The sequence below is a fragment of the Anopheles merus genome, chromosome 3R (assembly GCF_017562075.2).
Source record: "Anopheles merus strain MAF chromosome 3R, AmerM5.1, whole genome shotgun sequence".
In the NCBI taxonomy this organism is placed as follows: Eukaryota; Metazoa; Arthropoda; class Insecta; order Diptera; family Culicidae; genus Anopheles; species Anopheles merus.
The window spans coordinates 10,177,905-10,201,829 of NC_054084.1; the positions used below are offsets into that span (position 1 = coordinate 10,177,905).

The 23,925-nt window shown below is 45.5% G+C and overlaps 2 protein-coding genes across 2 annotated transcripts; one reads left to right on the forward strand and one right to left on the reverse strand.

Moving 5' to 3' along the window:
- Positions 1-1,681: 1,681 nt before the first annotated feature.
- Positions 1,682-3,003, reverse strand: LOC121597314 (hsp70-binding protein 1). The gene is made up of 3 exons (XM_041922980.1): positions 2,843-3,003; positions 1,951-2,775; positions 1,682-1,863 (listed from the first exon to the last, which is right to left on the reverse strand). Exons 1-3 carry the CDS (start codon positions 2,891-2,893, stop codon positions 1,792-1,794), a joined length of 948 nt encoding a protein of 315 aa, XP_041778914.1. The 5' UTR covers positions 2,894-3,003; the 3' UTR covers positions 1,682-1,791.
- Positions 3,004-3,294: 291 nt separating this feature from the next.
- LOC121597315 (DNA-directed RNA polymerase II subunit RPB9) lies at positions 3,295-4,062 on the forward strand. The gene is made up of 3 exons (XM_041922981.1): positions 3,295-3,485; positions 3,566-3,694; positions 3,771-4,062. The coding sequence occupies exons 1-3, from the start codon at positions 3,421-3,423 to the stop codon at positions 3,958-3,960; spliced, it is 384 nt and encodes a 127-aa protein (XP_041778915.1). The 5' UTR covers positions 3,295-3,420; the 3' UTR covers positions 3,961-4,062.
- Positions 4,063-23,925: the final 19,863 nt, after the last annotated feature.

Below are 23,925 nucleotides of genomic sequence, written 5' to 3' on the forward strand. Positions count from 1 at the left end.
GTTATAATTCTGTGTGAGTATGTGTGTGTATGTCTTGTGGTGATCTTTCTCGCTCTCACTCTCTTTGCAGCATCTTCCGGAAAGGCGCAACACACGCTTACCATTTCGCGCACCGCAGCTCTAGCTGTGTGCGTAGTTGTGCATTGGCGCGTGATTCGAGTGCCAAATTGGCGTTGGGTTTTGCACCCGTATAAAGGAAAACGCGGTGTGGCGTGGTGTTGGTGATGTTTAACGCGGTTTTCCATTGTTGTCTGTTCCGTCGCCTTGCGGCAAGCGGCAACAAAACACAATGTCGCATCAAGCGTGAGAGAACGGTGGCACGGCAGCACCACAGTACATTGTACCCGTTGGCTGTGAAGGTCCCACAGAAACATGCATTTTAACAAATGTGATTACTACCATTATCACTGAGAGGGAACAAATGGGAGCACGAAGGTTAACGCGTGGAACAAGGCACGACTCACGTTGACTCAGATCGGGATGAAATACGTTATTAAGTATTTTAAATTATTTTCCTTTAATTTCCACAATCAGTTTGTTCGTACAAAAACCGACACTCACACACTTGCATCGTAATAGGTAATTCAGAGGAAATTAACACGCTGTAAACAGGCCAAACACAGCGTCATTACTACTGCGTAACTGTTCCACTTCTGCAAATTGATCTCAGTAGAGCGTTTGACCGATAAATCACCACTTCTAGAAACGGATCGCGCACCCATTCAGCGCGTGTGATTGTTGCGGTTTAATTAAAAACTATCGCATCACCACCAAAAGGCGGTACGATAAAGGATGCGCACGTGTCATGCTGGTCGAGGGAACAAAGGTTCATGGAGACGCCCAGTACTTCACGTGAACTTGAACTGTTGCATGTGAGTTCTAATCCGTTGAACTGACCGTTCATCATAAAGACGGTACATTTTTTTTTAAACAAGAGCTCCCCTTTATACAAAAAAGTGTGGCCTTGAACTCTTGTGCTGGATAGCATCGATGCTTGTATGACACGCCGACGACTTCCGAAACAATGCGCCACCGCTACCGCATGGGTACCTTCACCCGTCAGTCGAGTCGCCGGGGGCTGGCCAATACCCTTCCTGTTTCGCGAGGATGGCACACACAAAGGTAACCCCTTCCCCTCCCCCGATATATCATCCGCTTGTAAGCGTTATTTTTGTTTTGCTTTGCGTCGTGTGTTTTTTCTTCTCGATACAGCGCAACACACGTGACGCGACGGAGAACGCGCAAAACAAACAAAACGCACCAGAGAATAAGAACGGCGCGCGAATAAGTTTACACATACATACGTGTGTACACACCGGAAAGCCGGAACGCAAAAAGTAAGTTGCAAAAAACAACAAATCCCGCTCACAAACGCAAAAGCCTAGATACACTTTGGCTCGAGAGTGATTCGATGGCGAAAACATGTTTTCTGCTCACTTTTGGCGTGTGCGCCTTCCCCGATACGTGGTGCAATATTGCGCACCTTTGCGCGTGTTCGGACGCTGTTTGTTTGTTACCCATATTTCCCGTTGGGCAAAGTAGGCCGGACTTGTCTGTCGAAAGCGTGGAACGGGAAACGCTTCCGGGGTGTTGCGCGTCGAGAAATATGTGTGCGCGGCTCTTGCTGCAGGTAATGGATTTTGGACGTTTTTGGGGCTGACAGGAACATTTAAGCAGCGGATTTAATTGCGCCAAGTTATGGTGCTCAGACTGATTTATTATGAAACTTTATCGAGAGATGAGTTGTACATTAGATTCACTAGAATACGAACACACACACACACGCCGTTTCTACCGGTCAGTGCCATCCTGCTCTGCGGCGTAACATCGTTTTAGCAGCGTGTTGGCATATTCGAGTTGTTCCTAAAAATAGAAAACAGAAAACGCATTATTATCATGTTTTTGGGGGCAAAACTCTATTTATAAACTCCTCCCTTCGATCTTCCTTACCTGACATTCCTCCTTGCCGCCGTTCAGCTTAACAATCGTCTCCAGCTTCTGCTTCATGTTGCCCTCCCGGCACCTCCGGACGCCCTCCGCACACTCCGTCAGCACGTTCAGCGTGGACAGGGCCGTTTCTAGCTTTGCATCATAGTCCCGCGAAGGTTTCACTGCCGCCATCACCCGCTCTACCGCGTTCAGCTTGATGAACTCGTCCCGAACGGCGGCAAACTCCGTGCACAGGTTCGCCATCAGGAAGGACGCTTTAATGCGCAGCTTCTCGTTGTCCGTCTGTATGCAGCCCAGTATGCATTCGAGCCCACCGATATCGATGAACGCCGCCAGGCAGGGTTCGTGGTGCCGCACCATACACGAGATCGCGTGCATGGCCTGCTGTGCAACGGTGGGTTCGTCCGAAAGCAGCTCCGTTAGCTTCGCCAGTATGTTCTGCTCGAGCAGGTGCTGCTGGCAGAAGGGATTGTTTTGGGCCAGCTCCCCAACAAGCTGTAACGTGCCGCTGCGCACATCCGCGCTGGGTGATTCCAGTCCCGGCTTTATGATGACGAACCCTCCCACCTTGTAGAAATCGTTCGCTGTGTCGATATCCTGCACGTAGTCAATCACGGTGTCGATTGCTTCGGCCTTTGCATCGTCGTTGGAGCCACTGTCGAGCAGAACCTTCATCGCTTTCTCGAGCTGCTGCACAACGTCGACGGTGAGGGACTTGAGGGCTTCCTCCAGAAACCGGCGCCGCTCTTCGTCCATCGGCTGCAGGTGAGCGGGATGTGGTGCATCTTCACTTTTCGTCGCTTCCATGGCGAACTTTAGCAAGCCCTGTGGAACCAGGTTTTTGTGTGTTAAATTGTGTTTGCAATGATTGAGGAAAGTGTTCATCACGTACCTGCATATTGCGAGGCTGTCTCGGTTGGTCGGGATTATCTCCACTAGCCATTTTAACACTTTATTTCACAGACTTTTCTTTGCAACTCTTTGAACTGTTTAGCAAATACGCAAAAACGCACGAGATGTTGTTTTCCCGAAGTTTTTTTGGTCTCGAAACGGTTTCGACGGTAGCTGTCACAACATTCGAGACAATTCGAGAATGTGCCGTGAAATGTTTCAACACGCTGAAATAATTCATTTCAGGTTGAATTTAATTACTTTTTGGCTTATTTACTGGAACTAAAACGTAAATTGTAGCTGCTTTTATTCTAATGCTATTCAATTTGAATGTTTGTAAAATTGTGTGAGTTTGTTGTAGTATTTTCTCACAGTTTTCATGAAAAATTCATCTTGTTGTCGGACATAATCAACTGTCGGATGGCTGAAATTCGACACTATCCGAGCTGTCAATTTTGACATCGTTCTAGAAACACAAACAAAACACCGGAAAATAGACGCGAAACGCAGTACGTGCTGGGATAGTGCGGTTTTTCGTGAAATAATCCGTTTTATTTAGATTAAATCCCAAACACAACAATGGCATACGATGCAGCACACGATGATGGACCAGGATTCGTCGGAATTCGGTTCTGCCAGGAATGGTAAGCATCGTAATCGGCGAACTTTCATCCACACCAAGCACCATGCTCACGCACCGGCCACGATGTTTACCTCGTTCCAGCAACAACATGCTGTACCCGAAGGAGGACAAGGAAAACAAAATTCTGCTCTACGCCTGCCGTAACTGTGATTACAAGCAGGAGGCGGACTCGAACTGTATCTACGTGAACAAAATTATGCACGAAATCGAGTAAGTTAGATGAGTGGGATAGTGTTGTCTATTGGGCCCTTCTTCACATAACACTCCTGCCTGCTTTTTCTTTCAGCGAGCTAACGCACATTGTACCGGACGTGATATCGGATCCCACGCTACCGCGCACGGAGGAACACGCCTGCCCGAAATGCTCCCACCGTGAGGCCGTCTTCTTCCAGGCCCAGACACGCCGTGCTGAGGAGGAAATGAGACTGTACTACGTGTGTACCAACTCATCCTGCTGCCATCGGTGGACGGAATGAATCGTATGGATGTTCCGTAATGGCAAGTTGCTTGTGCAAGTATTACTGATGGAATAAATATTGTGTTCTCTTCTGTAAATGAATATTCATTTACAATTTTCACACCTTTTTTAAGCATAATTTAATCCAGCTTGGTAGAGATGGTAGTGTAAATAAGTTACCTCCGAACAGCAGCAGTAGCAGTTTTGTGTACGCTAATTAAACATGCATCGCCTTATCTCGCCCATCGGTACAATCGTGGGCACAAGCATCTGCTCCCACGAACTAGAAAAGAGAAAGGCACAACACCTAACTGCTCCTTATCTTGGAGACAGTCATCGTGGTGCAGGGCTTTAAAGATTAAAGAATCCGTTCGTGGAATGGAATGAGAGAAAATGGAACCTGTATGATAGTGCCCACACAATCCAGACACAGGCAGTGTGAAAAGTGCGAAAGGTACACACACACACACTTACATTTGCATAAAGCCGTACGAGGTGAGTATGGGCGGACAGATACACGACGGGATCCAGTTTTGTTCGGATGCTCTTGTAGATGGAAAGGCTCGTGTTACTAACGATAACTGTAAATGGTCCATTTTCACCCACTCTTCTGCCCACCCAACTTACCAGCAATTGTTTTTTTTTTCTCTCCATTTAGATCACGCGAATGCATTGAGAGAAAACGAGATTGAAAAACACATTTAGATGTTTAGATTACTTTTATTGAATATTGTGATTCATGCAATTGCCTCCACTCATGGTGCAAACAGAATAGTGTAGAAAAAAGGACACAGCAAAGCCCGCTGACGGTCGTTTTCCGTATGGTTATTGATCACGCAAACGCAGTTACAGCCACACACCACGAGACCTTTTTAAATGGTGCACCGCGTGTGCATAATAATTTTCACATAATGGCCGTCCAAACGGTCCGTACGCATATGTGTGTATGTGTGTGTGTGTGTGTGTGTGTGGTTCACTTTGTCACACCCATTAACGTTAAAGGGCTCCGAAGGGACATGGTCCGAAGGGCTCATAATTATTGTTCGCAATTAAATATGCAGCGGAAGGCCGTCAACGGCAAAAGAGTAAGCATGGTTAGTGACAGCAAACGAGCAATCAATACTCTAAACCACCTTCGATATTGATAAGACAATAATACATGCCGCACGATCGCTTCCAACTGGCGCCTAATGTCCCACGATCGCGTCCCACTTCCCACCCTTCCCGCGATGCAACCCCGCTACACGCAGCCCAATCAAACCGTTTAATTACATTATTTATATCACTTTTATTCATCGTCTTTTCTTTCATTCTTTCTTTCCGCTCCGGGGTGTCATGGGTCCAGTCATTTATTGCCCCTCCCCCCCTCCCCTCTGCCCTTGTTTGCGAAATAAAAGAGTGACACCACGGCACACCCCCTGGCACACACAGGGAATGAGTTTAATGAACTTAACTGCGAGCGCACACAAAACATTTGAAAATTGCATTCGGTTCGGTTTGTTTTGGGCATATAAACTCAACCCGGCGTTCCGTTCGGGGTGGTCGTGTGTTGTGGCCGTTGTACGTTCTTCTTTTGCCCCCTTTTTGGTTCCCTTTTGGGACAGGAGAAGTGTGTAATTCTCACCCTGTTTTTTTTTAACGCACCAACACGCCTCGCCACACACACATACCGCTGTTTGTGTTAACTAATTCGAACGCGAACTGCACATTTTTGGGTGCAATAATACGGAAAAGACAATGCAAAAATACAGTGTAATGAATAATAGGGGAAAGGCCGAGATCGTGAGGATCGGGCAGGGAGAAATAAAAGAAAGAAAAAAGGGAACGACCCAACATGGAAAGGTATAAAGAATGGTGGAAAAATGAGTTCAAAATTAAATAATTAATAACGATCATTTATTTCCAGTCGTGTTGCGATCGCTCTTTTTAAGTGCTTTAGAGTCTGACCTTACTAGTTGAAAGCCTTACTGGTTTAATATATGATAGGTTATTAGTAGGTTTCAATAAGGATAAGCTCCGAACTGAACCTTTCATCAACCTCTGGAGAGTATTTTTTTAAAAGCATTTCTTATCTTCATCCACATAAACGGATTATTTGAACACTCTTTTGACTGCTTCACCTTTACGACTGCATTTCTATAAATCGATTCGCAATTAACGCACGTTTCCACATCACTTCCTCCTTCCTATCAACCTCCATCGCCCACACATCATGCCCGGGACCAACGCCCCCTGTGCACGTGCGACCATAAACCAATCCAACGGTGCATTGGCTTCTTTCCCTACCAATTCCTCCTGGCCCGCGTAAAGCTGAGCAACAAGCGGCGATCGTTGCGGTTTTTTGTCGTTCCTTGCCCCAATCCTCCTCACGGCTTCCTTCCTTTTTGGGATTAGAAAAGCGGAACATGTTTTGCAGAAAACCCGTTCCTACACAAACGCACAAACCCTGCGGCCGCGGGCTGCTGCCGCCAGCCAAAGTGAATGTTCTAAACTAGCTGTGCTCGTAAAAAAAACGGGAAAAGCCAGCATAAAAAGTCGAACAGCAGCAACCGATTGTGTGCAGCCTTTTATTACTTGTTCGATAAATCCGCTTAGTGGCAGAGTAATTTAAGTTTCGCCATTCCTTCGCTCGATGGAGAGCTGCTGAAGAGCTGCTGTGGGATATTATTATTATTATTATTTTGTTCTGCTTCTAAACTCACGCTTTACGATCGGTCGTTTAATTTGATTGCCGGACCCGTTCACCAATTCCTATCGACGGGATAGGATTCTTTGCCATGTAATCCCGGATGGATGTCGCATTTGTCTATCCGAATGATTTACAAGCCACTGGTAGAGGTCTTCCCATCCCATCCCAGGCGGGTTTCGAGGACAATCACCTTCAGCAGCATCCGTGTGGGAAAATGTTGTTATGCATATGCCGCACTTGGGGATGGAAAGGGGCAGTCGTGTCCTTCGGATGATCGATGCAAAATCCCATTGTGAAACGGTCATTGGCTTGCGCGGTAAGGCTCGGTACGCATACGCACCGGGGCGGAAGCGTGTTGGGTTTGTTCGTACCAAAGGGCCGTTCCACGCTGGCAGCCTCCACACGACGACGACGACGACGACGACGACGTACGGCCCAGTAGGGGTGTCCTTTTGATCTTTCCCGTTCGTTAGAGGATCATCAACGAGTCGTCCTCGCCGTGTTTGTCCCCCTTTCGCTCACACTGTTAGTAGGCTGGGTGCTTTGCTTCTCTTTTGCTCGTTTTTTTTCACTGCATCCTTTGGAATCTTCAGCACGGGATGGGCAGGGTTTCCATCATTTTTGCATCACTTTCCGTGTCCTTTTGCCAGAATGAGTAATTCAGAGAATACTTTTAAGCATATTGAGCAGCATTGCAATTTATCAATATTTTTTTAATATCAAAAATACATATTTTTTGTAATCTTTAATACGTTGTCAACTAATCCATGGACCCATCCATTAAAATCCTCGTATTAAAACGTCAAAAAATCACAAGCAAACCCTGTCAAAGAAGGAAGAAGAGAGCCCTTTATCAGCCCTTTCATTCCAATGCGACGGCTGAAAGGTATAATCCTCCACCGGCGCTCCACGATCGTCCGCAAAACCGATGGGGGGCCACAAATCATGCACAGACACGTGAAGAGAGAGAGAGAAGGTTCAAATTGTTTCGAGCGTGCAGCAGCAGCAACAGCAGGAACTTTTGCACAGTTCCCGCTATGATGCACACACTCTCTTCGGTCGCCGATGCAACGCCGTCCTGGTGCTGGGCGAAAAAAGCACGGATTTCATGGGAAAAAGATGCACCCCACCAACCGTCGATCGGATGGTTGCATTGTGCGCGCGATCGTCGTGGAAGAACGGGTGGCGGTGGCGGCGGCGACGGCAAAAGGATCCGAAAGAATTAAGCCAAAACTCAGGAAGAAAGCAACGAAGAAGCCGCTTCCGTGTGTGCATCCCTGCATACATCCGCGGACGGGACGTCGACGACGACGACGACGACGACGATGATGCGTGTACGGACTTGCACAACACAAAGAAGATCCCTTCCTTGCCACGGTTCTGGCTGGTCCACCGTCCCGTCCACCATCATCCCAACAAGGTAGGCGCTGAAATGAGAAAGAAAAGGGAGCGAGAGAGAGAGAGAGAGATAGAAGCGGGAGAGAATGCAATAAAATCAAGTTGCATAGAACATAAACCGTCTCCGAGAGCATTAATGCGAGAGAGAGAGAGAGAGAGAGAGAGAGAGAGAGAGAGAGAGAGAGAGAGAGAGAGAGAGAGAGCGATGCAGCAACAGCGATTTTAATCCCAGCATCCCTGGACCGGCGGGCATGGAAAAGGTCATTCAACTGCTCTCGCCAATGTGTTTGTGTGCAAAAGCGTGTGTAAGGGAGAGAGAGAGAGAGCGAGAGAGGGAGTGAAGGGGAGAAGTTTGCACACAATCCTACCAACACATACACACGGAGACCGAACACCGAACACCACAGGGAAAACTCACGCGTCACGTGTATAAAACGCGCGCACGCACATTGTAACCAACCTCCACAGCCTCCCTCATGTAGCCCCTTCGTTTCTCCACTTCGTTCGATGCATCTCTATGTGTGTGTGTGTGTTTGCTCCGTTGCATAGAAATGTGCATTCTATCAATCGCGATCTCCTTTTCCCGCTGGCCGCTGTTTTGTCTCTGTTGCGCGAACGACCCCGGCAAAAATGGGGGGGGGGGGGGAGCTTTTGGGTTGGAGCAAGCAAGGTTTCGGTTTTATTGGCGACTTTTCAGTGTTTTATGTTTTTAATGCGAGGGCGCTTCCGACAAAACACACCATTTGATCTGCCCCAAATTGATGCTTGTATTGTGCATGCGCTTTGATAGGTGTAAGGATGTTCGTAAAAGGGTTATAAATATGACGTGGAATCCTTTCCAAATTAGTATTCTTTTTTTTTAATGTAAACCACATTATTGTCGCTATTAATGATGGGTTCATGATACACAAATACCCCTTGGAAGGTTTCAGCAAACTGTGTTATTACCGTTACCCTGCTATAGACGAAGCCGTTCTTAGTGTGGGAGGAGAAACAACAACCATCCTCCTCTTCTCGGCTGAACGGGAAACGATCCTAGTCGCGCGTTGTAGAGGCCAACACATTTACCATACGGCCATCAAACTCGAAGCAATTACGTGATGTTCGAGGTTCAATATAAACCGCAAAGATCTATGACATGATCATAAAAAACCAATGACTGGCAATATCGTGATATAACTGTTTGAATGGCATTTCCACTGCAATTCTGTACAGGCGATCGTGTTCTTTTGACCTAATCTGGGTGGAATATTTATAGCTTTCAACGGCACAGCACTTGGATTTAAGTAATACGGGGGGGAGGGGGGGGAGAGTTCAATTTGCCGTTGTAAATCGTTCGAAAGCCGTAGAGAAGCTACATCCCAAAGTAACTCTAGCCAAAGATTGCCTCTAAATTAATGGAATGGATGAACCGATCAATCAACAAAAGTACCATGTTATCTTGGTACAATTACAATTGGCAGTTATTACTTAAGAAGACATAACGTTGTTAAAACTATTGTCAAAACGATCAACATTACATTACAATTCGCAGACCGAGCGATCCGAATGAACAGTCTTATTTAAAAAGCAATTCTTCTCATAAAGCCATTTTTCCTACCAAGCTCATTGGAAATTCAATTTGTCGGTAACTTTTAGATCAAGTAGGGTACAACAACAATGCACTATTTATCCCAACTCGACGCCAGCTAAACAAAAGAACGGCTGCTGCAAAACGGCCCTGCTCCGTCGTACTCAAAGATACAGAACAATTAGAAGCCGTCTATTGCGAGTCAACCGTCCCGAGACACATCATTGTTGCAAACAGCAGCAGCAGCCTCATCCGGGATCTAGAGGCTCAAAGATGCAAAATATTTGCACTCATCGTAGCTTCTTGAAAACCGGGGGACCTTGACCCGTGCCTGAGGAAACCGGTGTGAGCAACACGCACCACAAATGCGGGAATGCCTGCAAAGCTGTCCACAAGGGGGACAGAGATTAGGAATTAGGGTGAAAGGATATGGGTTAGCGTTTTATTAGATGATCTCAGGATCGGACTTTTCGCTACATACACACACACACACACAAGCACACATCGCACAAAACCTCATTACTTACATCCGGTGCATGGTGTGTGGCGTTCCTCTTCACAGTGAAAAGTGGACAGAAAATTTTGAAGCATTTTCCTTCCCTTCGTGCCGATTCGACTCCTTATTTATCATAACCAGTTTTGTGACCCGACCGTCCGGCGCAAGAGGGGGTTCCAGAACAGCAATTGCACTCTGCTGTGTGCGGTGGCAGGGCGCAGAATGCATTTAAGAACGGGACACCGGGAAGGACGCTGCTTATTTCGGCGCTGCTCACGAATGTGTCGGGGAGGGTCTTTATGCCATCTTTGGGATCGTCCGGTTGCAGCCTGCCTGAAACCGGCCACATCTTCCATAATAAATTCGCACACACGTCTAATCCTGCAGCGCAAAAAGGCCGCTGGCGATGATGATGATGAGTGCACTCATCTTTTTTGTTAGGTTCGATCATTGTCCTGCATCAGCTGCATTTTAATTATGTGTCTAGCGATTAGAGATCGCTGTCCTGGTGGGAAAAGGGTGCACTTGGAACAAGATTTCGATGCGGGTCGGCTCTGGTTCCAGCGTGACCTTTCTAAACACTGGCGCATCTGCGCGCAAGTACAGACCATCGTTCCCAAGGTTATTACGCGCGCATGTTTAATGCGCAAAACTACAACAAAAAGAGGCGACCGGTTGCAATTTGTGGGTCTTATCTAACTGCGAATATCTAAACCCGTAGCCTCTTTCAATATAGTTCCTACCAGCACCAAGGTCGAGCACCGGGAGACCCGCTCTTTTTAGTTAAAGTTCCCCAGAGCCTGTCGAAACTGTCTTTGACCTCCATGCAGTTTTGTGTTTGGGTGTATGTGTGTGTGTGTGTGTGTGTGTGTGTCTATGTGCACCGCGTGCAAGCCAGTTCGGGGTCACTTTCGGATGACATTCACTGCAACACACGCGCACACGGCACTTTCGTTTTCGTGTTGCTGAAATTTCAAATTTAACGGGTATCAAAGAAGGCCAAGATGATGGCCAAACAGTGTGAGCGTGCAAAAGAAAGAGAGAGAGATAGAGATAGCTCCAATCTCCACGCACTCTTTGCTCTTATTGCACAGATACGCAGCTTCTTGCGTGTATGTCTGTGTATTCTTGCGTGCACTTATTTTTAGCCGCACGCAGAATGCAGTTGCATGCATTTTTCGAGATCGGATCGGACGAGACACTCAAGTGCCAAAGTGGGGAGAAGAAAACGCGAATCAAAGAGGCGTGAAAGGGTTGCTGGGATGGGAAGACATAAGCTGAAGAAATAATATAAATATCACAATTTTAAATAAGGAAATGAGGCAAACATTCTTGATCGTTAATACTCCAAAAAAGATCTTCAAGGACTTGTTCATAATTACAAATATGAAAAGCTCCTTAGCTTAGTCTTATGCCCACTAACCCTGCATTAAATCCTTCACCAATGGGCCAACCGCGTTGCAATTGCATCCCACGGCAACAGCATCCAATTGGGGCCCGACCTGTGGGGCCACAGCACCAAACATACCCGCCGCTGGCTGCAAAAACCGGCTTTACCCTGACCCTTCCCCCCGCCCCGCCTCCCGTTTTGCTGCATTCTTCACCAGTCAACGTGTCCTCAACGCACGGTATTCTTATCCTAAATTCTTCCCTTTTTCGTTGTCCCTTTTTTTCGGTTGATTCCCCGAGACGGTTGAACATGGCCGGGCTGTGGGAGCTTGGAGCATCCCAGCCATCGCCTACAGCGGTAGTGCGCTTTCCCTCTGGAGGAGGTCAACCGCTGGTGGCTGGTGTCTGGCTGGGCTTTGAGACAAGCCCCAGCAACTTACCACGGTGGGTAGGCATCTTTCTGACCGAGGACGCGATGATAGAATAGGGCACTGCCTCCCGTTTTTTTCAGCGAGCTTCAGCGGCTCGCGAGAAGAATCGAGGCTTTTTGGTGGTTTGAGGATCGTGGGCCACACCGACGATCATGTCGCGTTCGGTTGCCCTTTTATGATGTCTTTGGTGGCCCATTGTTTTAATGTACAAATGGGCACAGAAAAACGAGTTTTGTCGTGTTGGGGGGGTTGTTTTGAGTTTAAATTTTACATTTTTAATAAGATATTCATAATTCCAGGAGCGGTTCAGTAGCACGAAAAGGAATTATACACGAACACTTAATATCTATCGTTTGTTTAAAAAAAAACCCAATTTAAAATGAAATTAAAACCGAAAATCAATTCAGCCAGCGACAGGGCAAAACTTGCCTCCTGGGGGGATCTGATCTGATTGATTCATTGATTGTTCGATTGTAAGTAGGAGAATTGCATTGCCTAAAAGGGTCGCCTCGCCAAAAAAAAAAACATGTTTCGTAACGAGCTCGTACATGTCCGCGTTTTTTCCCATCCTGCCTCGACCGCACCGGATGCATCATCTACTCCCTCTCTCTCCTGGCTGACCAAGATCGTATCCTTATACACACCAACGCGGCAAACGAAATGATTCGACAATCGAAAAGGGGGTGGGAGAGTTCAGTTCCATTCACCTTTCACCAGACTGATCGGTGAGTGGGAAAAGGAACATCAAGAAGGAACAGTGGTAGGTAGGATTAAACAAGGATCGCCAGAAACATTTAAACTTACAAAATATACACTGCTGCGAAGCCCTTTTCTCCATCTCCTCACTTACAACACATCCACAAACACACATAAACACTCACGCATATTCACTGCACACTGTACGAAAATACCGTTGCATCTCAACCGCTAATACCGGAGATCAAAACTTGTGAAACTTTGCAACGATAGTCACAAGTTAGGGTCTCAGGGAATCAGCAGATACAAAAAAACGAAACAATAATAATAATGGTCTACTCTAAACGGAAAAGAACTAAACTATGATGCGGGGAGGATGATGTGAGGGAAGAAGGAGGAGGTGGTATGTGGTGGATGATGCTTTTGAGGATGAATCGATGAGAGGATGTAGGAACATAACAAAACGACATTAAGGTGTATGTTTGTTTTTTTTCGAGAGATAACTGAGACTTAAAACACTTTGGCATCGATGATACTGGACTGATCTTCTTGAATTACACACTGAACAGAATTGAAATATGAATGAAAAACTATAAAATATTGTTGAATCTCAAGTGAGTGATCGTTGGAAAGAACTCAACCATCTCAAGAGTAGTTCTGTCAAGCCGTAGAACGATCGCCGCTCAGTAAATCAGTAGACGGCGATCTCCGCCAACGAAGGTTGATTGTAGATCCTTTTTTTCTCATTTGCCTCCATTTTGTGGTTGCCGACTCACTCTACCCACGAGGTAAGTTAGCGGATTGTATAGTCGAGTATTGGAACCACGGTACTATACAACCAACTACCTCAACACGGGAGTAGGCACACTAATTACAGCTTACTTTGATGCCGTCTGCTTCGGTAGCTGATACTAATAATGATTGCTCAATGATAATGCTGCTCCTCATGCAGTTGCTCAATCGATAAAGTATGACAAAACATCTATTGATATCAATTAATATCTGACTTTGGGGCTTAAATGCGTTGCCACCGCACCAAACGGGGTCCTCTTCTCCGTGCTAATGGTGGAGAGAGCAGGAGTTTGGAGGAGTGCAATTGATATAAATAACTAACCCGCCCAATGGAAAGGCGTTTGCATGTTCTGCACGATCGCAAAATTGTTATTTATATTAATCGAATGCTCCAGGGACACGGGCGAGGTAATCCTGTTTGGAGTAGGACCATATTTGACCCCGTTCGTGCACATCAACCATCAGGCACCGCCGTAATTTCCGTCGTGTGCACATGCAAGCATCAATCTTAAGGCACGTAATACTGAGGCATTGGAGGTTTCTTTTGCCGGTCTAATACTGCTTTCGGAAACGCAAAAGAATCCGTTTTATAATATAAACACAAAAAGAGACATTCTGTATTTATTTTAACTAAATTTTAAATAAAAATAAAAGCAAAAATGTAAAAAATGAACATACTACAGCACAAAAATGTATAAATTTTTAGCTACAAAATAATCTTAAATAATGAACTTTTACAGTTTTGCTATTTAATCTTGTTAAGTTTACTACTAAAATATTCGTCCTTTGCATTTCAAATTCAACCCAAAACGGTCATTTTGTAGGCTTCGCATTACAGTGTACTTACCCGTTCTGTGTATAAACCTTGTGCTCTTTGTGTGGAGCTGTTTTGTGATAGGTAAATTATCAATCGTTGACAGTTAATCGGCCTACTGGGGTATGTGTGTGTGTCACTGTGTGAATGTTTGTGGTTTTTGACAAAACGTTGGAGCCTCTTTTGTACTCCTTCCAGTGGCCCTGTGCACTGGTGCTTGCAAATGCGTCAGAGAGGAAACAAACCGAAAGCTGTCTAATTAGATCAGTTACAATAAATTAGAAATAAAAACTTTATGAAAAGTATGACGGATAGATACTTGAAAGCGTAAAATTACTACTCAAAAAGATGATACAAGATAACAAAAATGAAAACTCCTGTTTATCTCATTCTATGAGATAGAATTTATCTAAATCTATATCCATACTCGTGCCAAGTTTGAGCAATAAATTAAACCCTTACGACACTCTGCGGCTCATTGGTGCTTTGTTCTGGGCTTAGAGCTTAGCAGGGCTTTAGGTGCCTTGTGCTCGAGCGATGATTAATGCAACATAATCTACCAACACAGATTACATTCGAATCTACCTTTTACAGACACAATAGATAATGGAAAAGCGATATCAGAAAATAATAAGAAGCTTATCGTTTTTCAAAGAAAAAAAAAACACAACTTCACAAAATAAAAAATGGACATTAAAATTGGTAAATAACACAAAGTGATAGTAATTCATGATATGGCTAATAACTATTTCAGCGTGAACTTTTCCACAAGAGTTTTTTTTTTATTTACTACAAATAAAATTAAAAACTTAGTATAAAATTACGATGTAGGTAATGACAACAGTACAAACTATAAGGTATCAAGTAACATCATAAATAATGTATTTAAAAATAATAATAAAAAAAAACTAGACTACACTAAAATATCATACATAAAAGAAAACTAAATCTTCTTTACACAACCAACTCCTCTACTCTACGGCTCCATTCTCACCCAAACGTTTGCTTCCTCTCTCTCGCTCTCTCCACCTCTCTTGACGCTTTTGCCAGATTGCCAGAGCTTTTTGTAAAGAATCGTTATTTTTTATCAATCGATTTTATCTCATCCTGCTTGCCTGGACCATCCGGCAGCAAACAAAGAACGACAGCTGACCACCCTAAGCTTCTTTCACCAACAAAGTTGGGCCAGTGCGGATTTTGAGATGAATTTTGTGTAATGCTGCCCGAACTCGCACTCCCCCCCCCCTCCACCCAACAGCCCCACCCGATGGGGCCTCCGCTGCAACCACATTTGCTCCCGTTTGTTTTTTTGTTCTTCTTCTTGTTACACTATGTTCGAATGGGATACACTCTATAAGTAATAATAATGAATAAGAAAACTGCCAATTGGTTTCGAAATTTTATTTGAATATAACCAGATTTTTTGTTTGTTTGCTTTTTTTGTGTGTGTGTGCTCTTTTTATTGTGCTAAATTTTTCAGTTTTATGTTAAATTTTGCTTATCTTTTGTTAATAGTTTTGTATGTACTTTTTTGTTGTTTTTTTTTCGTATTTTATTTTGTTATTTTACACCCACAGAATCATCAGCTCGTACAAGACACACAGAAACACATACACCTGAGATTAAGGGATATGTGAGCATAGGAACGATAATTCCTTTGTCACGGTTGTAGTTGGAAACCTATCTCAAACCATCGCAATGTAACTTTATGCTGTACGAGCTGTGATTTTGGGTGTATTTTTTCTCTTATTTTTGAGGAACTTAACACACTTCCGCCAATGTTGAATAAAAACGAACGGAAAAGGACAACGTTGATGGTGCCTGCGGGCATAAGAACGAAGTTAGTACACGTAACAGGGAAACAGGGGATGAAGAAAGAACTAGAGGGATTGGAAAATTGGGATAATAAATAAAGGGAAACACTGTAGAAGAGCAGGAGACTTTTTGTATCACAATGTGTGCAACGTTGGGCGAACCATTACTTTTACCAACTTCAACATCACCAAACTCTGTGTTGTGTGTGTGTGAGTGTTTTTTAATCACTTACTAGCACGTTTCTAAAACACGACCACAGCTAAACAATTAAACACTTGTACACTTAATCAAAAGAAAAGGAAATGAAAAAAAAGAGTGTTAAATAACAGAAAGAAAGACACACTACTGAAAATTGCCCGTTGGAGTTTCTTTGTGTGGTGTTGTTCGGTGCGACGATCAAGGCTTTTGAGGTGGAACTGGAGTGAAGTGGAGTGGCAGCAGCAAAACCAGTCCAGTCGTTTCCGGAAACTGCATATGCTGCTCTAGCGCGGCTTCTCCGGGTTTGGTTCCGGGTTTGGTTTGCTCCAATGCTCCGTGAACTGCTGCCATTACTACCTCTAACATTGTACTACGGCTGCTTAGGAACCCGAAAGCTCCGGGCAGGGTCCAAAAGCACTACACACACGGACACACGAGCACAAAGCCACACAGACACAAATGAACACACAGACACACACACATATACCAATATGGGGGATGTTATGGGGACGAAAACGAAGGATACACGAACAAGGGACTCTCTCTCTCTTTCTCTTTTTCATTTCTCTCCCTATCGCATACTCTATTTGGAGCTCTGGAGCTGGGTTTTGGGAGTGTTCTGGGAGCTCTTCTGCTGCGCTTGCTAGGATGCTCCCAACATACGCGAAGAAAGGATACTCTTTGTGTGTGAAAAAGGACCACTCTCTCTATAACACTCTCTCTTTCGGTCTCTATCTATCTCTTGCTCATTTACCAGTACCCAACACACTACAAACGCACCGACACGAACACTGGTGCTCTTCGTATTGGGTTCTCTTGGATATTTTCTCCCCTCCCCTCGCTGCCCCTCTATTTTGCATCCCTACGTTCGATAGTCTGCTGAAAGAAAATTGTCTTCGCATACGAAAGCTAATTCAAAAATACTCAGAATAAGCGAAGATTGCGGCAACGTTCCCAACCAAACCTAAGCCTTAAGGCTTCTCTTCCTGAACTCCGTAGAAATTCCTCACACTGTTCTACCTGTTCTACCTCTTCTGCTGCAAATGCATTTCCCCAGACCTCTCCCCTACCATCTTCCTTTGCCTCTCGCGATCAAGACTTGTCCAACAATCAATGTTCCAACCGATGAATGGCCAACCGTCGACAGAATCCCATATATCCGTTCTTGTGTCCAGTTGTACAGTGCAGCACAAGTTCGGATCTACGGGTTTCCACAGACGGGGCAGAATTGTGCGACATCTCGCGGAAGCAGAGCATCGCGAGTCGCGAGATTTCCAATCTTAAACACTACACAAATGGACAAACTCAGACGCACAAACATACACAAACACACACACACTAGGAATGACTCCAGGAATGACCAAACACTGAGCGAAGAAGGGCGGACGAATGCATCGTACAATGGAAATGCAACAGCAGACTTTGGGACGCGTTTTCTTGTGAGGGTTCTTACCGCCTAGCTCGACGGATCGCAACTAAACACTACCGAACCACCGATCCGCTAACTGCTAAATAGTTGAGATTTTGCATACTTTCTACCCCCCGCCCCGGGACAGCCGAAGAAGACGGCGCACGCGGAGGAAGGAAGGTTGTTTGTGCGTCCCGGGGTGGTGTCCTGTTCGCTGGCCTGTGTTGGCTACTGTACTGCTGTTCATTCTCGTCGCTTGTCCATTAGCCTGGCTGGCTGGCTGGCTGGCTTTGTTTTTCCCGACCCCTTGCAATCCGCTGCCTGCTGCTCTGCCTGAACGCGGCCGACCAATGGTGGCGATGGTGCAAATTTTCCACAACCAATTCCTTCGGTCGCTGTGAGGGTTTTTCGTTGTTGCAAAGACCCGGTTTTGGTGTAGTACCACGGGGGTCCGTGCGTCCCCTGTCCGGATATTGGATAATATTGTGGTGCGTTTCTTTGCACCAAACTGTCGACTGTCGGTGTCTCTTCCTCTCTCGTCCTACTGAGAGACAGAGAGAGAGAGAGAAAGAGAGAGCACGAGAACGAGAACGAGCGATTTATCCGGAGTGTGTAAGATGATTTTTTACGCCCCAAGACGATGGTCCTGTGGAAGAAGCAAAAAGGAAAACGGAAGAAGCGTTAGTGTGGAAGCGAACCAGAAACGACACAAAGACACACACACACAGGGTCGAAACTAGCGCAATTGGATCAAACAAACTGACAAACTAATCACTTAGAATATGCTACCAAACAGTCCAGATCCATCAACAATCGTACCAGCTGATTCGAAAACCCCAAGGAGAACAGATAGTCCTAACCGTTGGGAGTCGCCCCAATTTTGTCTTCCCCAAATGGACTCAATGATTTATTGTTTTTCCTTCCCTTGACGATGACAGGGAGGGACTACACATTTCAATCTCGGTTTTATTTTTTGTGGTGGTGGTGACTTGGTGTTGTAGAACTGTCATGACCTCAGTACCAAGGGTTCTCCTTTGCAAGGCATCAAAAGACGAGAGAGAGACAAGGACGAGATTGAAATACTGAGAACACTGCCAAAAGTTAACGGTCGATAAAATCGTGTCCATGTTCAACACAACATAGTGTGTTGCAGGATCTTTGTTGTTTCTTATCTTAAACTCAATTTCTCGCGAAGAAGTCGCGAAATAAACCCCTCCAGCAGTGTTGTAACCGAAGTTAGTAGACATCACACCAATGGTAAGGACATTTGGTGTGGTGTGGTTCCACGAACGGGAGCTGTCAAATTTTTGCAACTCGTGCATCGTTGGACGTATGCGCTGACAGGCTCTGCACATGCTCACACGCGATTGGGGCAGAGTATTTGTGGGCCCCTCTTCCACCAACACCCCAACCGAAGGGTAACATTTTCTTCCTATCAACAGTGGAACTGATCCTGCACAATAATCGAATCCTGTTTTCGTGACAGTGAGAGAAAGAAGAAAGCAAGAGAGAGAGAGAGCCTTGTGAGCTCAAGAGCAACTTGATGTGTCTTCACGGAACTGTTCCCTTTTTTATTTGCTATTGCTGGACTTTCCGGAACTGGCACCACAACTCCCCCCGCCACACTCCGTCGTTTTTCTTTATGCTCCAACAGGAACGAAAGAACAAAAAAGAAAACAGATCCCAAACCAACACGATCGAATCTTCTCTCCTACGAGCGGGACCTCTGTGGAGTGGAGTTGTTTTTAGAACAAAGAACCGAGCCTGCCACCCAGAATCTGTGCACTGTGTGAGTGCGAGAGTGGCCGCGGGAGGGTTGTGCACTGTGAATGAACTTGTACGCAAAAGGTACAAAATGCTCTCACGACTCACTGCTGGAACGCGAATTTTCCCACGGTTTTCTTCTTCCTGTGCGAGTCGCAAAAATGTTGGCGTAGTTGGCAAGGTTTTTCCGAAGATTCCGGGGAGTTCCTGCCACACGTTTAACTTGCTTTGGGAGCAGTTTTAGAACAGCCAGATGGGATTTCATCGTCCAGAATTATCACACAGTTTGTCTGATTTCAAGAATCACACTATAAAGCAATGTTCTTTGCACACAAAACTGTTGCAAGGAGGAATTCTTTAGGTTTTACTAGTATAATGTCTTATTCTTTACACACTCTACTATGACTCACTAGATGATTGATTTTCTACACCGAGCTGTTAGGCTAACGAAAGCAGTCGTCTGTTTCTTCAATTTCCCTTATTGTTTTGGCTGCGGGATGAAAAATCATCCCTCCCAAACTGGAGTAACATACTGAACGGTATGTGCGAGAGTGTGTGGGAACAGTTTTTTCCTCTACGAATCCTTTTTGCCCGAGCTATCAATCAAACCCCACACAGGCTCTCTCGCTCTGCAGTTTCCACTAGTTTTCTCCCAGAATTCTATTATGGTGCAGTTGTGTCGCTCGGTCGCTACACAGAAAGGACACCCTGAAGGCTTCCTTCGTCCAGGAGAGCTCAGAGAATTAAATCTTTCTCTCACTCTCTTTCTCTCTTTTACGACGTGGAATATTGGAACAGTTTTTCTTTGTTATCGAACACAAAGAGAGAGAGAGAGAGAGAGAGAGAGAGAGAGAGAGAAAAGAAGCAACAACAAACAAAAACAAAAACCCTATTGCAAATTTTGTTGGCTTTTGGTTGAGCAATTACGTCCTTTTGGACAAACATTGGATTAGAAAAAAAAAACACTCTAAGCTCGAATGTTTTGACAAAGTCGTTCGTGTACATGACCATGCAAACCATTCCAAAGAATAGACTCCACACCCTCTCTATCTCTCTGTGCTTCTCTCTTCATCACGAACACCAAGAGCGTGTCTACTAATCGCTCCAGAGGATTCTCGTTAGCCGCAATCTCCGCAGCACACACACAAACACACACACACAAAACTCCTTGTGTCCTAGTACCCAGTGTGCCTGGCCAGCGTGTGTGTGTGTGTGTGTGCGTGTTTTCTGCTGGGGACAATGATGACGTTCACGATGCGCCTGCGTACTACTGCCGGACCACTCTCCCAACACCACAACGGCTCGCTGGGACGGGCGCAGGGAAGTGAAGCAAGGATTTTCCCATCAGCACCAGCAGCAGAAAATTCCATCAGTTACACCAATATTCCAGGGCGAACGATCAATACGCGGATGAAGTTGGTCGATTGAAGTCCAACAAAGAGACGATCGTAGCGTTTTGAACCTTGGAGCAGGACACTTTTTCGTTGAGCGGAGACTTTGGGGGGGACCTTGGACTTAACCAGTACCCAGACACACACACACACAGCCACACACTCACAAAGGCACACTCGGTTCAATAGCTCTGCTGGCTCGTACGACTTTGTGAAAATGAATCCCGGGATGATGAAGCAGTCGTTTTCTGCACCAAACATGCCCGGAATAGCAGAACGAAACCAGACGGATGACTTCTGACCGACAGCACCAACAACTCGAGCAAGAGAAGAATGAAGAAAAAAAAAAACAACAGTCTGTACCCGTACCCTGGGAGCGTGTGTCACGCACGGTGCCGTTCCGTTCGGGCCAACCACGGAAGAGAAACTGACTCCACGAGTTTTGGGACCCGTTCCGCCAGGAGTTGGTCCTTTTCGCTGGTTCTGGCGTGTGAGCATCACCTCACACAGACACACACACACACATGTACACAGATCCATCAACAGCGGACAATGTGTTTAGCTGAGATGGAAGAAGGTTTTCCCACTGTGGGGGGAAAAGGGAAAACGACTACACCGAGCCTGTCGGCCCTGGCGTGTGATGGAGCACACATTCTGAGCGAGAAACTCCAAACGCTCCTGAAATTCACACGGGCGCGCGCGAGAAGAGAGGTGGTTCTTGGTTCGGCGTGCTGTGTGAAACGTTGATGACAAAACACGAAGCACACACACACACACACAGACAGTGGAGGGGACAACGCACGGGAAAAATGCACCCTGGGAGAGCGCTCGACTTGTACACACACACACACACACACGTACAATGGAGTGCAAAAAATGGAGAAGAAAAAAGCGTATTTCCCTTGCGTTGCGTGTTTGTGTGTGTGTGTGTGTCGAAACGACTCCGTGGGAAAACTCATGGAAAACACGTGAGCAGATCATGGGGCCGCCGTGCTAGTATCCTAAAAAGAGACAGTAGGAGCAGGGAGGGGGAGGGAAGAAAGCGGGGGGAGTAAGGTGTGGTGCCATACGGAGAACACACGATTTTGGGACAGATTTAGAAGAGACGGTTGTGCAAAAGAAGGAAAAAGGCAGCCAACAAAGCAGGAATCTCCGAACTCCGAGCTTCTTCGTGCGTGTTGACGTACGGACAGGGGCATAGCTGGAGCAGCAGTAGTAGGTTTACAGTCGGGGTGAGAAAAATGTTTTAGTTTCGATTGCATTTACACGCACGATTTGGTATTTTGGAGAGAGAGATAGAGAGAGAGCGAGAGCGAAGCAGTTTTTCCTCTTCCTTTTGTGTCACGCTCTTACGCGGTCTGAGGCGATCATGTGATCGTGTGCAAACCATTTTCGTGTTAGAACACATTTTTCTCATTGATAAACGATACTCCCTTGTTTGATAAATGATGACCTATCGCTCACCAGTAGCTACATCACATCATCTTCGGGTGATTGAAAGCACAAGGAAGCATCATATGACATGGTATCACGGCAGACCGGGCCGAAATATTGAACAAGTTCGCGCAAGAAAAGACACCAGAAAATCGATGGCAATTGGTCACGAGACTGGGTGGCAGCAGAAGCATCCATCCGATGAAGTGTCACACCCCAACTCTAACCAGTGAAAGATGATGATAGATTCAAGTTGAAATGGGGGGGGAAACATTAAGTTTTCCAACCAGTGGTAGTAGTGAGTGGTAGTAGTAGTAGTAGTAGTAACAGCACGTACCCGTCGTCATCATCGTAGGGCCAACGAGGCGGGTCGAGTTTGCTACGTCATTAGCGAAGATTAAATTTGCCACTGAAGTCAACAGTTTGACTTTGTCCTTGTCGTATTGGCAATGGCAAACAAGCAGCACAGGAAGAGGAGAAAGATCAATATTTACCCCCTTTTGCGATTGCTTCAATTAAACCGATTGGAAAGTAGGAAAAGAAACATCAGCAAACAGGAAAATGGATTTCAATTAAATTTGCTTGCAAAGCTTAACTTCTTTTCGCGTTGCTTTTCTGTTTAATTTCCTTTGTATATGTCCTTAGGAGATTCTTGGATAAGAAAATAATGTAAAAAATCCAGATGCAGTTACATAATGAAGGATACTCGGATAGGGTTTGAAAAATATTAAATCATTAATTTGAAAAGGACAAATTTTAACCATGTTCTACACCAGCAATGAATAATGTTGGATCACGTGACGAGCACTCCCTTCTCTTTGACTATTTCTTCTGAACCGAAAAGACTGTTTGCGTCTCTCATTCTCTGTTTCTCTTATTTATGTGGAAGAAATATACTCCGCCAAATGAAACTATGTTTAAAGAAATGAAGCTTTCACAGTCCTCAATGATACACCTTTACTGCAAAACGTAAATACAAAATGATATAATGACATGAAAAAATAGTTTGCTTACAACATGCTTCAATCTTCCTCTCCCCATCATCATCATCATCATCATCACATTATGCAATTTTGGCTTATCAACAAAGGGAGAGCAGTTCATCTAGAGCATGAAACTTCACAAAATCATCCCAAAGCAACATTCTAGCAGAGCAATAGCAGCACATCCTTAAAAAAGGACACTCTCTCGCTTTTCTACCAGCGATAGAATATGTGTGTATGTGTGTGCGATAATTGTGGGAAAATTTGCAAAATCGAGCAGATCTAGAACACGAACAGTGCAGCTCTCCCACCGCTCACAGAGCAAGTAACGTAGACCATCGCACGTACGCCACTCCAGGAGAGCGCACGGAGCGTGTTTCTCGTCGACTTTATGACCGTTACTGAACCCTCCGGGCCGACGAACACCTTTACCAAGCGAGAGCCCCTCCCCCTTCCTCCCTTGTCTCCGCTAGGATAAACGGTACGGTTGTTCTTGAGAAGTTACTTCCTCCCAGGGATTCCCAGGACTCATCGACTCAGCGGCTGAGAGCAGCGGCCGTTAAGTTGACGGGTTTTTTTTTTGCAAAAGGAGTCCTGGAGTTGCATGCTCCTTCCTCCGCTGATACCCCGCGATAAAGGATGCTGGTAGAAAAAAACGACTACTGCCCTACTTTACGCGGTGAGAGCTGCGCATGAGCATCGCACACCGGCGGCCG

Excerpts from the sequence above, each read along its gene's own strand:
- LOC121597314 (XM_041922980.1), bottom strand. The coding sequence starts at position 2,893 with ATGGCTAGTGGAGATAATCCCGACCAACCGAGACAGCCTCGCAATATG. Across the intron at positions 2,776-2,842 it reads GACAGCCTCGCAATATGCAG|GGCTTGCTAAAGTTCGCCAT; the intron begins GTACGTGATGAA and ends CTGGTTCCACAG. Across the intron at positions 1,864-1,950 it reads GCGGCAAGGAGGAATGTCAG|GAACAACTCGAATATGCCAA; the intron begins GTAAGGAAGATC and ends TTCTATTTTTAG.
- LOC121597315 (XM_041922981.1), top strand. The coding sequence starts at position 3,421 with ATGGCATACGATGCAGCACACGATGATGGACCAGGATTCGTCGGAATT. Across the intron at positions 3,486-3,565 it reads ATTCGGTTCTGCCAGGAATG|CAACAACATGCTGTACCCGA; the intron begins GTAAGCATCGTA and ends ACCTCGTTCCAG. Across the intron at positions 3,695-3,770 it reads AAAATTATGCACGAAATCGA|CGAGCTAACGCACATTGTAC; the intron begins GTAAGTTAGATG and ends TTTTTCTTTCAG.